The sequence below is a fragment of the Fringilla coelebs genome (assembly GCF_963513975.1).
Source record: "Fringilla coelebs genome assembly, chromosome: Z".
Lineage (NCBI taxonomy): Eukaryota > Metazoa > Chordata > Aves > Passeriformes > Fringillidae > Fringilla > Fringilla coelebs.
In genome coordinates, this window is record NC_140031.1 from 17,561,672 (window position 1) to 17,576,425 (window position 14,754).

The 14,754-nt window shown below is 38.2% G+C and overlaps 1 protein-coding gene across 2 annotated transcripts in view; it reads right to left on the reverse strand.

Moving 5' to 3' along the window:
* The window catches only part of PLPP1 (phospholipid phosphatase 1), a 63,457-nt gene that overhangs the window by 27,477 nt on the left and 21,226 nt on the right, over positions 1-14,754 (reverse strand). The window contains exons 2-3 of one of the 2 annotated variants that reach the window (XM_084225823.1): positions 7,478-7,629; positions 3,769-4,049 (exon numbers count right to left, since the gene is read on the reverse strand). In XM_084225823.1, coding sequence (XP_084081949.1) covers positions 3,769-4,049; positions 7,478-7,629 — 433 coding nt within the window. The remainder of the gene's footprint in view (positions 1-3,768; positions 4,050-7,477; positions 7,630-14,754) is intronic. The other variant, XM_084225822.1, reaches the window with a different exon arrangement.

Consider the following 14,754-nt stretch of genomic DNA (forward strand, 5'->3'; position numbering starts at 1 on the left):
TGAATCATATTTACCAAGCACACCACTGTGTTTGTGATCCTCTGATTACTACTACTGGCTCAGCAAAGCAAAGTGCATACATACTATAAAGTTGTCAAGGAGAGCCTAAGGTATTTAAACCTGAAAAGGACTGGATTGTATTCAGCACGATGTATAGCAAACAAAATACTTCAGTCCACAAAAACTGTTTTATTAACCTCAGGTTGGAAAAGTGAAGCTGTTATAAATAACTGAGTAGTTGTTAGCTTCTGCTATTATCTATTGGCTTTTGCAAATTATTAACAATTTTGATACAGTACAGTTTGTAATCACATTTAACTGCTTTTGATACTTTATAATTTGTCAGCTGTTTGTGGCCAATGCTCTGGCCCTTATGTAGCTTGTATTCTCAGAACATCATTTATAGATAATATTTTAGTTTGTGAACAGCATGATAAATATATATTATAGTTTTAGCTATCACAAAATGTCAGCTTTTACAGAAGTAGCTGTGGCTGTAAAATATAACTAAGATTTCTATTTTTGTAACTAAGCGACAATAATGAGAATATTTCAGATATATTTATAAAATAGCTAATGTTGATTAAAAGTACTTGTGGAAAGAACTAAAACTGCATAGTCAGGTAATATTCAAGGAATGGATGTGATACGGACTCCTGCCGCTGACCCTTTGACTATTGATAACTGTCACCTGCTGAAAATATGCAACAGGAGCCATGGTGAGGAAGTTACACATGACTCTCAAAAAGATAATACACATTACTGCATGTATCTAGAAAGCAAGCCAAGGGTTGAACCAAGCTAAAGAATTCCCAGAACATGTAAATGAGTTCAAATAAATGTTTGATTATGTATATTTTTTATGAATATGTATTTGACCAACGCAATAGGAAAGGTATATAAGAAGAGCTGTTACAATTCACTGGCGTATCTCTAGCTATGTCTATGCACCCCGCACTGTTTACTGTCCCTTTTATCCCTTATTAAACCTTTAAAAAAACTTTTAAAAAGTGAGGCTTGTTTCTCACAGAAACCCTTCTGAAACTAACTGTAACTCATGGGCACTTTAATCATTTAGACAATCAATCCTAAATCCATTGATTAATACTCCCAATAAGGCAAGCATGTATTGTAATACAGTTGCTGCCGCTGAACAATAAAAACAAATTACTGTTTTTCTCTCATGCCCCCATGTTATAATACAGTAAACGTGGGCAAAGAGTTGGAAACATCAGATTTACATGAAACAATACTGGAACATAATATTCAATATGTTTGCCTAAAACATTATCAGCCTCCAACCATAAAACTTAGGGGCTTTCAGAAACACTGGCTGTTTTCTTGAGGTTAGTCTTCCAGAAGTTCCTGCAAGCGGTGTTCTGTATCCACACTGAACCAAACATACACATCCCAGTACTATAAAGAACTTATACAGCTTATTCCTTAATCTTCATGTGGGAAAAAATAAACTACTTAAAATGTTTCTTCTTCGAGTTTTACTCTTAAGGAGGAAATGAAAGCACTCATTGATTACCTAAGTTCTGTACAATTTCCAAAGTATACTTTAGAAGCTTTCATCTTACACGCATCTCTTCAACACACACACTTATTGTATTTCAGAACAAGAAGTCTAATCTACCCAGGGATGCTTCATACTGAAACTATTTTATACTTTTCATTAATAAAAAATTGTAAGAAAAAATGAGAAGGGAAAAGATAATCACAAAATACAATATGAATAATGGAAGCACACAAGGAATTTTTACACTGTTCGCATTGTTTTCAGTGAAATAAAATATTAGATTTGTCTTTTTGACTGTACAATCAAGCATGAATCTTTAAAAACATTCAAATGCAATCTCAAGTTTTACTACTATAGGGGAATAATAGGTTAAATTTAGAACGCATGATTTACATGCAACACTATGACTGTCCTATTTCCATTCTTCCTTTACATTTCTACCTGCCTATTTAACCTATGCAAACAGAAGTAGATGGTACTAGGTGTGCCACTAAAAATTTTGTCAACTGATATAGAAATTAATCTCTGGGTTACAGCTTGAGAGACTACTGACCTCTTCCAGCTTCCTGTAAAAAACTCCCTGCAATTCACCTCTCTCTTCTTAGTGGGCTATTAACTGAAAGGTTAAAGCCCTTGGGCACTCGGCCTCTGTGTGGGCACAGGGCCCAGGACCATCAGAAACCCTGGAAGATTTACTGGATCCCTGCATCCAGGTCATACACCTCTACAGGACAATATCCCACTTTAAGCTATCCAATCCTTCTTTGACCGCTTGCTACCTTCTTGTTTACAGCTTCCTGTGCATGCAAAAGTCTCACCTGACAGCAGAAGCCTCACAAGCAAGTACACATTCAAGTGAGTACTTCAAGGCAAGCTCTGAACAAACAGGAGAGCCCTCTCACATCACTCTAAAGGGGAAAGAGTAGCAACAGAAAAGGAGAACATGACAGTAGCAGGAAATACAAACATAATAGCTGATCAGTAAAGAGATGACAAAAAATCTTGCTTCCAATATAGAAGTCTGAGATGTCAAAACACAGGGAAGAATACAAGATAATCAATCACTATGCCATTGCTCCACTATTCTATTCTCATACACAAAAACACCTGTTTTTTTTTATTTAAGCATGTGCTAACTCTTGTTTTTCCAGCATCCCCAAAACCCAGAAAGACTATTTCAGGACCATTTCAGTCATCACAAACAATTCAAATTTTCTCCACACTCCTCTTTACTTAAGAAGCACTTTCAGACTCCTGAAGAAGTTAAACTGAATACTGGGAGCTGGCTGGCACTGGCTCTGTGGTACATAGTAGCTTCTCTAAGAAGCCACCCCTGTATCCCCTGCCACATGTACCCAGTGTACTGTTCTGCTGCCTATCCATGCACTTGCTCCTCTACACCAACAGCCGTTCACATTTCATCAACGTTTTCCTATGGCTAATGAAAAATACCATGCATGCTACTGGAAAATTATAGGGAAAACATGCCAGAAGAGTAAAGGAGCACACAGGACAGTGAGCACAATTACACGCATCTACTTAAAAACCATACAAAGAGAGATGTTCTAACTGAGATGGTGTATAGAACTTCTGGAAAAAGAAGTGTCTGTAAAGGTAAAGTCACTCAAGCCATTCAAATTATTCTGAACATATTTCTAACATTTCCAGCAGCATTCAAAAACTGAGTTTATAGCACAACAACTCAAGTTTGAAGCGAAGAAAGAGGCTTTATTCCTGTTTCCACAGTACCTTGCTGCAGTTGAGCAATCTTGCTGGCAGATAAGTATTCAAGATTTAAAACTTCTTAATAATGAGAAAAAGTAATACAGTGATTTTAATAGTCCTGCATATATTTAAATGGATGTGCAGTTTTTGCTTTCATGCCAAAATGAAAACACTTCCTTTGCTATTCTACATGAAATTTCTAAGGTAGATTTCAAATTCTCTTCATTGGGACACAAACATTTCAGAAACACAAATAAAAGCCAATTGAAACTGAAAAAAAAGACAATCACCCATAAGCAGAAACAAACACACAATCAGGCATTTATCTCTATGTTAATATAACAAGCTTTCACAAATTGGAAAAAAAAACCAAAACCAGGGTCTAGACTGGGTTTAATGTTTAAAATTCATTACAATAAATTTATTCTAGGAGAAACACAAGAACTGCAGCATGGCCAAACTCACTGCCCCAGGCTAACAAAATATTATACAACCAAGGACACTAGGTTAGTCAGACTCACCTTCCCTCATTGATTTTTGCTTTGTCCCCATGGCAAGTGAAGTTCTCAATGTAGCCCAGGCTGCAGTTTATCCGTGTCCAGTCAGGCTGACACACAGCAATGAAGTGAGGACGCAGTCTACCTATGGAGTACTTGGCAATGTCTGTCAACGACTGGCTAGCAGCTGCCCCAAAAATGAAGGTCCCAATGGCTTTGTAAATAGTGGCTATGTAGTTATTTCTGACAAATGAATTTGAGTGCAAATTATTATAAAAGACCGAGAGAGTCTCTCCTACGATTATCTGAAAAAGAAATAAGGAGAACAAGTTAATGATAATAACATTAAAAGAAAAGTATTATGCAATTTTTGTTAATACCCACACATAGTTTCAGAAACTATTTTTTTTACAAACATTAAGCTGCAAATTTAAGTTTTCCAAGAGTCAGCAGTAACCATGTCTAAACATTATAAACACTTTCACATAGAAGAGAAACACCTTTTTACTTTACCCTCCCTCATGCTGAACTTAACTGTATTATTTGCAGAATACTTATTAAAACAAAGCCTTCTCGGAATAACATTTAACTCTATTACTTGGTATGGCCCTAATTAGAAACATTTCCTTCTGCATAACTTCATTTTACATTGAGCCTTCTTCAACTAACTTCTACTGAGTAAAATTTTTCAAAGCTTGTTGGGTTTTTCATGAAACCAGAAACTGTTCTGAAGGCTTGAGACTTTATATCCAGATCTGAAAGGCCAGATGTTTCAACCAAGAAATTTCCTATTCCTCATGGAAATTAAAACCTTTGGGGAGAAAAGAAAACTAATGAGGGTAGGAAAAGACAGGTCTTACTGAGGTCCTTCCAAGGATTTTTCACCCTGCATGTCCAAGATACATGTACCAAGTGCTGGCAAGAAAGCATATCTAATTTTGTTTTCTTGCAACTTCATCTTATGCAGAAAGCAAGTTCTTCCTTATGCCAGATACAGAACTTCACTCTAGATAATTTGGATATTGAACTAGTTGGTCCCACTCTGTACAAAAAGGATCAATTAATACAGATGATCAGATATGTGGAGGACTGGATGTATGTATGTAAAGTTACCTTGAAAAATCATGAGAAAATTATAATTATGTCTCTCTCTGTCACTTGAGATGCTGGGTCCTGGACCCTAGCAAAGCTGAGTTGTGGTGAATGAAGCCATTACTTAGAGACTGCCACCCAGGCACATGGAGTGACAGCCTGTCAGCTTTGCACATGAAGGCAAACAGACAATGGGCGAGAATGAAGCTTTACTGCCAGATGGGTGACAATGAAGCTTTACACCCTCCACCATACCCAATCATGGGCTGAAGCAGAAATAACAGAACATGGACTAAAGCTGAGAAAGTTTTCAGTAAAGTACATAGACACCTAATCCAGAAAATAACCTCTTAAGTACGATGACTGAGCACAAATAGCCACGACAGGTAAATAATGAATCCCTTTCAAACAACATTGCTGCAAAACCTGCAAGAAGGTCACTTATCTCAGGTACCAAAAAATTAGTTGATGTCAGTGCAATTACTACACTGGACAGACATCAAAGAATATTCATCTTCAATAATCTGACTAAGCATTGAGTAAAGGACACCAATATTTGCTTTTACCATCTGACTATGAAGCAATCTTGACAGAAAAGCCTGATTTCACAACAAAAAGATATTCCCTGATGTTGCAAAAGAAACTCAGTTAGCTAAATATTCATATGGGCTCAAATGGAGATGGGATCAATTCAAAGGGAATACATCCATTTAAAAACTATATGTAGTGGAGCCTTTTCTGACTCAGGAAGTCCCTGAGCTGCAAATGGCTGGTAGCCAAGTACTGAGGGCAATACATCAAACCTTCCCATGCTCCATTCTGTTCTTCCCCACTCAGCTGTTTTAGCTGCTCTAGAAATGAAATAAACTACATGGACTTTTGACCAAGCACTGATGCTCTCAAGTAATATTGACTACCCAAAGGCAGTAACAGGGTGAAAAAAAAATCTTATCTTAAAGGCAGGAGCCTTTAGCATAAGCCACTTGCCAGTTAACAAAACACACAAATCCTCCCTCCACCCAAAATTTCATCTGCTTCAGAAGCATTTCTGTAAGTTTTTGAAGGAGCTTTTCCAAGAAAAGGGAAAACTGGCAAGTCACAGCTTCGATTCTCAGAACATATTTCTACACTTGCAACAACAAAAAAAAAAAATCCACCCAAAAGCAAATATGAGCTGAAAGTTGACCTTTATGCTGAAACTTTGATAAAAATCCATCAGTCCATATGCAAGGCAGAGTTAAATTATCATAATATCCCTCCAGACTGAAATCCATTAGGCCAGAGAAACAGCTTGTCAATACCGAGGATTACCTTTAGCTGTGCCTTTTCATTTTTGGCTCCTAAATATACTTGAATAAATATTTATATGCCTAAAAATCTTCTTTGGCATAAGGAAGTTTAAACTGTGCTCAAAGTGTGGCTCTGATGAGTTTGGATGCCACCCAACAGAACCATCAGTGGAGACTGAATCTTTTTAGCACATCTGGACAGGGATCTTGAGGCCTCTGTGGCAGGGCCATTGCAGGAACTGCAGTGCAGTCCCATCAGACTCAGGACATGAAATGGGTAACTGAAGAGGTCCAACTGCCCCCTCTGCTCGTGAGGACACATCCTAGCTATTTTTTGCATCAGCACTGGTATTCTTCCAAGAGCCATTTGCACTCCATGTAGTCAAGGAAAGCTGCTTTTTTCTGCCAGGCTAAGGAATTTCACCAGCTGATCCTGGCTCAGACAAGCCACAAGAGGTGGCAACAGACAGGGTAATAGCAGGACCTCAACTTTTGTTCCTACACAGTAAGATATTAGGTTAGCTCAGCTGACAGCATATAATTAAATATTAGGGATAGAGAGCACCTATATGCTTGAGACAGTTCAGCTGACCTAGGAGCTGTGGTCAGAGAGAGATCCCAAATTTGTAGTCCCAGAGACAATCTGTCCAGCTCACTGATCTGGTGTGAAGACGAGGAAAGAAGAAAAGTACTCTGTTTTCAGCCAGGTTAGGTGCAGTATAAAAGTGAGCCCCTGCAGTAATTCAAATGCAAATGGGCCCAGAGTTTTATCCTGATCTTCAGGAAAACATCCAGGGGAAAACTCCACACCTACTTATTCTTTTTAATTCTATTTATGTGTTTGATAACATCTGACTGGAAGCCATAATCTTTCTTTTAAATAAACTAGTATCTGCTGTTACACTTCTACACACAGAAATACTCCCAAAGATTTTGTGGCAGATAAAAAATACTGACTAAATAGATCATGCACAATAATATTCTGAAACTAGCAGGTCCTGAAATACAAAGAATTGTGACAGTCACAACACATTAGTGTTATTTTTAACAAATATGGTAAGAAGTTTTTATCTCTCAGATTATAGAATTAAGCCACCATAGTTCTATTTTTCTGTTCATAATTCTATTTTTCTGTTCTATAATTCTAGCTGTTTGACTTCAGTTAAGGAAAACCTTTTAGTTATTCTTGTCAGACCACCATTTCTACTGCTTTAGCACCTGGCCTAAGGACATAATTTTAAGGTTGAGGAATCTTACAGAATAGTTTTGTAAACCTGTATTAACAGATTACCCCTCCTCCCTCTTCCCCACCCCCACTGAAATAAAAAGCAATGAAGAAAAGTTTAACTTACAACAATTACACTGAAAGGAATAATTATTCCTGCTAACAATTTATAAGAAATGGTGTCCTCTTTGTATGGATACCGGATGGATTCATCACTACAGAAAACGCCTCTCTGGAAGGGGGTACGTCGTGAACTGAGAATTGCAAAAGGCAAGCCAGCTGGCAAAAAGGAATACAAAATACATTACAAAACCAAAACAAACTGGCGATGATCATACCCCCACATTTCCAAAGAGAAGTGCATAGAGAGGAACGGGCATGCAGGAAGTTAGAAGGTTATGCACTTCCCTTGGCCAATGACTACTGCCTTGACTTTGTAGCTTCCAGGAAGGATTGCTGAATGAAGGAGAGCAAGGCAGGATTCCTCTCATCTTCATGTTTGTGGCACTTCAAGAAGAATGCCAAAACCATGACTGCGTAAATAGTTCAGTGACAACCACTGAGGTGCTCAATCTGCTGCTACTGGCACAATTATCAAATTTTTCTTTATATCCCAGTAAGCAACAGTTGCCCCTATACACCTTCTCTGGACAGCTTTACAAGTCAGAAGAGCATAAATTGCATTTCATGAAAGCAGAAAAGGAGGTGCTTTCAAGGGAGTGCAAGTGCAGAGGGAATATTTGGGAATATGGAGAAAAGGAAATTACACATTCACACGATTCCCTCACTTCCTCACACACTGGATATCTTCCTAGAATTAAGATATCCTCAAGGCATGGAGATTTTACTCCCACCTCTTCCACCAAAGAGGATGCCTTTGGCTTACTGTAATACCTACAGGACACAATACTAAGCTGCACAATGCTGCACGCTATTGCACGTCAAGGTACCCACAACACAAACCAAAATTAGTTATTTGAACAGCAAAATTTTTTTTCAAAATTTCAAAATTGGATGCAAATCACCATAAAATGATAGAATCCCATTTCTAAATCCTGTTCCTCTATCCTTAACGCACATACAGCATCTGCACAATCTGTTTGTGTACAGGGATGAATACTCTCTGAAAGAAATGGCTGTATGGAAAACAAGCAGTGGAGGACCACAAAGAATATTTAACCAAAACAAAAAAAAAAAAAAATCCTCTTTACCTTAGGCACGATTAGGCATGTAGAGCGCAGTAGCATAAAAGCCCTTAACTTTATGCTCAAAATTCAGCTGTGTTGCACATAAAATGCATACCACTTCAAAGTTACACAGCAAAAGTTATCTGGAAGAGACTCTCCCATCCAACATGAAGGGATCAGAAAGATAAAAACAGTCTCCATCCTTCCTTCCCAGCAGAAATGAATGTTGTTGTAATCTCAGTTCTCTCCTCAAGACCTCTGTGCCAAGGCATAACCTACCTCTTCCCTTCCAGATACACAGCTAGCCACATAATAAGTATGTGTAAATAAAACTAAAGATGTAAAGAGCAGGAGAAAAAGTGAACAAAAGAAGATATCAAGCATCAAGAAAACTGTTAGGGAAGAGACCTAGGATCCTTTCCAATACTCTTCCTTCTTTCCTCCACCCATGAAGTCCTCCAAACCAAGCCTGACTCCTAGGACCATCACAAGTGATATAACTGGGATTTTACAAATAATTTACTATCAGTTTTGTTCTGCTCACCATTAAGCGCTTAAAAGAATACTTCAGTTTGAAAACAAAAAAACAACTAACAAACTAATGGCTCAAAAGATGAAAAATTTCCCTGAAGTGAACTCTGGTGAATGACTGCTTGATCAGGCAGTTATATGGATAGGTTTATCATGTGGGCCCATGCATTCCAGCTAAGCCTGTTGCAAAGAACGAGGTACCTTCTGTATTGTTGCTGTCATGAAACCAATAGCATGCAAAACCTCCCCTCCAACAGTGGCAGAAAAAGACCCCTGTCACTGTCAAGAGGGGTTGTTTCCAATCCCATGCCAGTGGGACTACAACTGACACAGCTCTGGAAGCCATCCAAGCACACCAACAAAGCAGGAGGACAGCAGGATGGGCCAAGAGCCAAGCCAGAGCGTCACCAAAACACTGCACCATTCAGATACCAGCCAGCACAAAGCCTGGGAGCTGGACTCTGCAGTACAGTGCAAAAACACAGCCTTTCCTACTAGGAAAAAAATCCTCTCCTTTTCTCTTAACAGGAAGAATATCAGGGTTTTGAAAAACACTGTGGATTTTTTCCCTCCCCTTGTGTTGGTATTGTGACAGAAGTCATGATACACCCTCAATTGTTTAATATTTAGCTGACTTGGGTCAGGGTTGAGGCAGAAGCACATGCAGGCATGGTGAGGGAAGGTGACTTGTCAACATAATGCTGTGGTGTTTCCAACACCATTTATCCTACAAAATACACATGGAATGAAAATTTCATCATTTTCCCTGCACACATACTAATACCAACATTCCAGACTGAGTATTTGAGAAAAATGTATTGTTTGGACCTCCAAGTGTTGAGAATCAGGCATACACAGATAAGAGTTTCTTAATTATTTACATGGTTACTTCTTTAGAGTTGGTAGTTTTGATTATCATGGTAAAGCAGTTGTTCACAAAATTAAGTTCAGCCCAAAAAAACCTCATCACAGCTTCAGCACACTGCCACAAACACCTGTGGTTATAGTTAGATAATGTCACTGACATAGAATCACTAGCTCTGCATAACCCATTTTAAAGACCTGCTCTGTGAATAATGGTATCATGGCACCTTACTCCTCATTTCCTCTAACCCACACCTGGATGTTTCAGTTTCTCAAGGTGAGAGACTGGAAATTTTCAGGATGATGGAGTTTTTTGGAGGGAGCTTTTTTAAATGTAATTTCCATCTACTAAATCAGAAATAAAAAGTGTGTGGAAATGTGCATGCTCATTCTTCAACGATATTGAGATTATGATGTAATTAGCCGGTAATTGCACCTTCCTCTATCCAGACCATAGAAACAAAATACCAAACCACTCCAAGTCTGTTTTTGTTTTGTAAACAAGTATGAACAGCTAAAATAAAATTGTCTTCTCTTTCATAATTTCTTTCCACCTCCTTTACCTTGAGTCTTAAAAGTTCTGGGTATCTGTGTGACAGCCATTAAGTAACCATTAATTGGAAGAGCTAGGCACAGAAAAATATAGTAAACATAACAAGTCTTTCTTCAGTTTCCCACAACTGCACAACAGATTCAAGAAGTAATTCCACCAGACATTTATCTTATTGCTGTTCTCAGCCCCTTTCAGTGTTGAAAGGGTACATGCTCCATGAAAGCTTGAGAGAAAAGTTTTAATTTCTAAAAAACAGATTGCAGTATAACTGATCAGATTAACACTGTTAAACTGTAAACTGAGGTCACAGAATTACAACATCTGTAATTTACCTCCGGCTCAATTCATGGCAGTCATTAGACTGAAAAACCATGCCAGAAGGTGCTTTTGATATCTTTTTAGTTAAAGTATTCTCCAATGCCAATAGGTAATCTCTCAGAACATGCTCCATGGAATAGGTTTAATTTATTTCCATTGAACATGCATGGATTGACTTCACTATTATTAACTGGTGGGAGAGAGCAGAAAAGTAGAAGTCAAACCAGAGAGGCATCAAATGTTTCCGGCATGTGGAGCCAGTAAGAGAATCTTCTCACAATACTGAGGGTTCTGTTCTGTTTTAAATAAATCAGCAAAGTCTGCTTTTGTGGGTTTTCAAGGTGTTTTCATTTCTAAAATCAAATCAAAATTATTTCAAATTTATAACTTAAGTATTTTCTGCAATGGAAGTTTCCCTTTCAGAAAATAAAGGGATGAGAAAAAATAGTTTAGCTTTTTCATTACTGCAAGCAGAACAAGCAAGCAGAAGAACTCTCATTAAGTGATAAAGAGGCAAAGCTTCTTACTATGTCAAGTAAAACAGTGGAGTTTCCCTACAGCTGAGATAAACATGTTACTTTTTCACCCTGACAGATATCATAATTCAGAAGACAGGGATAAGGTTTTGCATCACAGTGGCAATTTCCTAAGCATGGAAGCTCCTGGTACAGGTGGACAGGATATGACTGAAGATACCAAATGATACTTATCTTTATGATGGTACCACCATCACTAGTGTCAATGTCTTTAACTTCACAGATACAGCTGAAGAAAAAATATTTACTGTAGTATAGGAAGTGCTGTACTTTGACAGCAGATTTATTCACACAAACATCTAAAGCAGTTTCTCAAGAAAAAGTAGCAAAGATTCAACAGCAGATCACCGTGAGAAGAAATCTTACTCATCTGACACAGTCACGTTGCCACATTCAGTTAAAAGAAAGGTCCTGCAAAATCCAACAAATACTCATTTTGCTCAATTTTCCCTGAAAGCAGTAGAAATTGGGGAGTTTAAGTACTCCTTTTATGTAAGAAGTGGAGATAGCAGAGGAGCAGTAAAGTGGAGACAGCAGAGGAGCAGTAAAGGCTCTCTACTGAGTACTTCTCATATGACAATTCCAAAAAGCTTCCCTGATGTACACTTCATCTTCTAAGCTAGTTTCAATACTGTGAAGAAATTGCCTAAAGGGAATATGACAACACATATGTGAGGAGGAATTATACGGTTGGGAAGAGGCTACCTGTAGGGTAATCTCAAGGATAAAGCAAACAAGCTGGTGTTATGCAGTGCATATGCATTCTTAATGAATAACTAGCAGATGTACTGCTGACAGAGCTGGCAATTCTTTGATACAGTGGAAAATCAAGGCCATCCAGTTTTGCCTGCAAAACAACCCTTAAAAGACTGAGGCAAGAGAACATATGGAGATTTGTGCAGTAAAGAGTTCAGAGTCATGCATTTGGAAGTGAAACAACTCCGTTGACTTGGGAACTTGTCACTTCAAACTAGGAGGGGAAAATAATGTACTTCTTGTGGTTGCAGTACATCAGCATAATAGTGTGACCATTAGACAAATCTTTTCAAAGGCATTAACACTTTCAACTCACTTGACAAGAAATTTCCTCTGAAACAGTGTTCAGTCAGAACTGGCAAATGCATTTATCCATTTGGTTTTAATTCATTTGTCTTAAGTGCAGACAGAGAAGGACTGCTAGGATACACCCCTCATTATCTCAAAAACGCGAGTTTGGTTTTGCACAGTTCAACAGATCTAACAGCTGTAAATCAGCCAAGTGCATACACAGCAGATAGTAGAAAAAAGAGCAATACTGATCTAACAACCAACCAAGAATTAAGGAACTACAAACACAATCTGTAATAAAGATATAGGGAGAAATGCAGGCTCTGAAATGTTTCAGTCAGAATACAAACAAATGGAGTACAAACACAAGTAGCTCAACTGATAAGACATATTTTAAACAATTACTATACCCTTGTCCAAAAGTGTGACTCATACAGTATAATGGATTAGATTTCCTCATAAGCTGGAGTAATTTCTGACTGATTATGTTAGGTTTTTTCCCATAAATATACTGAATAACACAGGTCTATTTCTGTCCAAATTTCTAATCTTGGTTAGGTTTCTTCACTGGGCAAGAGGTTGTTCTCTTCACTAGAGCTGGACACATTACCACACTGAAGAATGAAAACATCAGATTGCACACCTCCCTCGAGTCATCCTTCCCACCCTCCTCAGGAAGGATATCACTCGGCATTTATCCACACTGTAGCTCACCAGCTATGTTACTGCCATCTTTTGTATTTATTGCTGAGTTTCCTACTTTGCTGCCTCACTGCACGTGCTCTCTCTCCTCCAGGGCATTTCTGACTACACTGAACAGGGCAGACTCCCAGACAGCTCTATTTGACATCTTCCTTCCTGGCAAAGGACAAGGAGCATTTACTCCTACTGCTTATTTCTCACTGTTAAGTGAATTATTTGTTCTTTTCAGGATTCTTGCTCCAGTCTCATAACTATTTAGTTTCTTAATATTTGGTTGAAGTACACATTTGAATATACACATCTGAATAATGAGATTTTCTAAAAAAATAGCTGCTTTAGCCTGAATTTCCCATCTTCCTCATTTGTCACAGGGATTAGGATAGGAACAGATGTGACTGACACCAGAAAACAGCGAGTATGATACTGACAAAGTAGCTTTCAACATCTGTGCTTAGGTGTTAGGTAGTAATAAACTTTCTCCAGAGTTCTTTAAAAAAGATTTTGTTGTCTTCTGTCCCAGCCTGCCATCACTTTTGTGCTGTTATCTATTGCCAGCTTCATTGCTGTAGCTTTAAACTAGAAGTGATTCCTAGACTTATTTTTTAAAAAGTTTAAGTAATATTTTGAGGTTCAAGTCTCCTCACACCAAAAGTTCAGATACAAAGCAGAAGTTAACATTTTCCCCAAATATGCTGTAGCCATTTCATTACTAATTCCATCAGCAAAAACATCCACAGTATTCATTACAACATTAGAAATACTGCCTGGAAAAACATTAATTTTGTGAAATCTTAGTTAAAACTTTTGAGCTGATATTACTGCTCACATTCTGTGAAGGTTGGGTAAGGTCTCAAAATCTCTTGCAGATTAAATTAAGACTTTGGCTTCTACTCGATATAAGAACAGGGCTACTTTCCATTTCTCATAGGAGTTTTAAGTTCAGGAGAGCATCTACCAGGAAATGAACTACCACACCACAGATCACCAAGTTCGATTTTTTGGCATTCAGCTTACTCCTGAAAAGGGAGGTAAAAATCCATCTCTTTGCATGAGCATTTCCCTGCACATGGCAGAAGCGAAAGAGGTACAATAATGTGAGCCAGATGAAAAGAAACAGAGGAGGCAGCACAACAAGGAACACTCTCTGCTTTACTCTCCCTGTTGCTTCTCTCTGGTTCCTAGTGGAGTTGCTTCCCTTTTCTGACATCCCCTCCAGTCTCTGGTCGCAGACCTAAATGTCACCAGTACAATATTAGTGTGTCAGACTTGAGAGAAAGAAAAGCCTATGCCACAGACTGTTTGGATTTGGGTTTTTTCCTTACATTACAAGACTTGTGTAAGTTGCAATTCCCTCCTACATTTCTCCCTATTCCATTTCACCCTTTGTATACTCTACTAAATAATACTTTAAAATCCCCTGTACACCAATGTGACTGCTTGGCATTTTCATAGCTGTGACCAAGCTTTACTCAGCACTCTAAAAGCCCTTGTCTGGAGTTCCTCCCACTGTCAAAATGCCAACTGTCTTACTCAGACACTATGTGCATTCTCCATCACTGGACTAAGAAGGGCTGAGGAAAGAACAGTACCGAGTCCACAGTGTTAACAAGCAAATTGCTACAGTTTATTTACTTAAAATATGACTGCACTTAGTAAGAGTGATTTG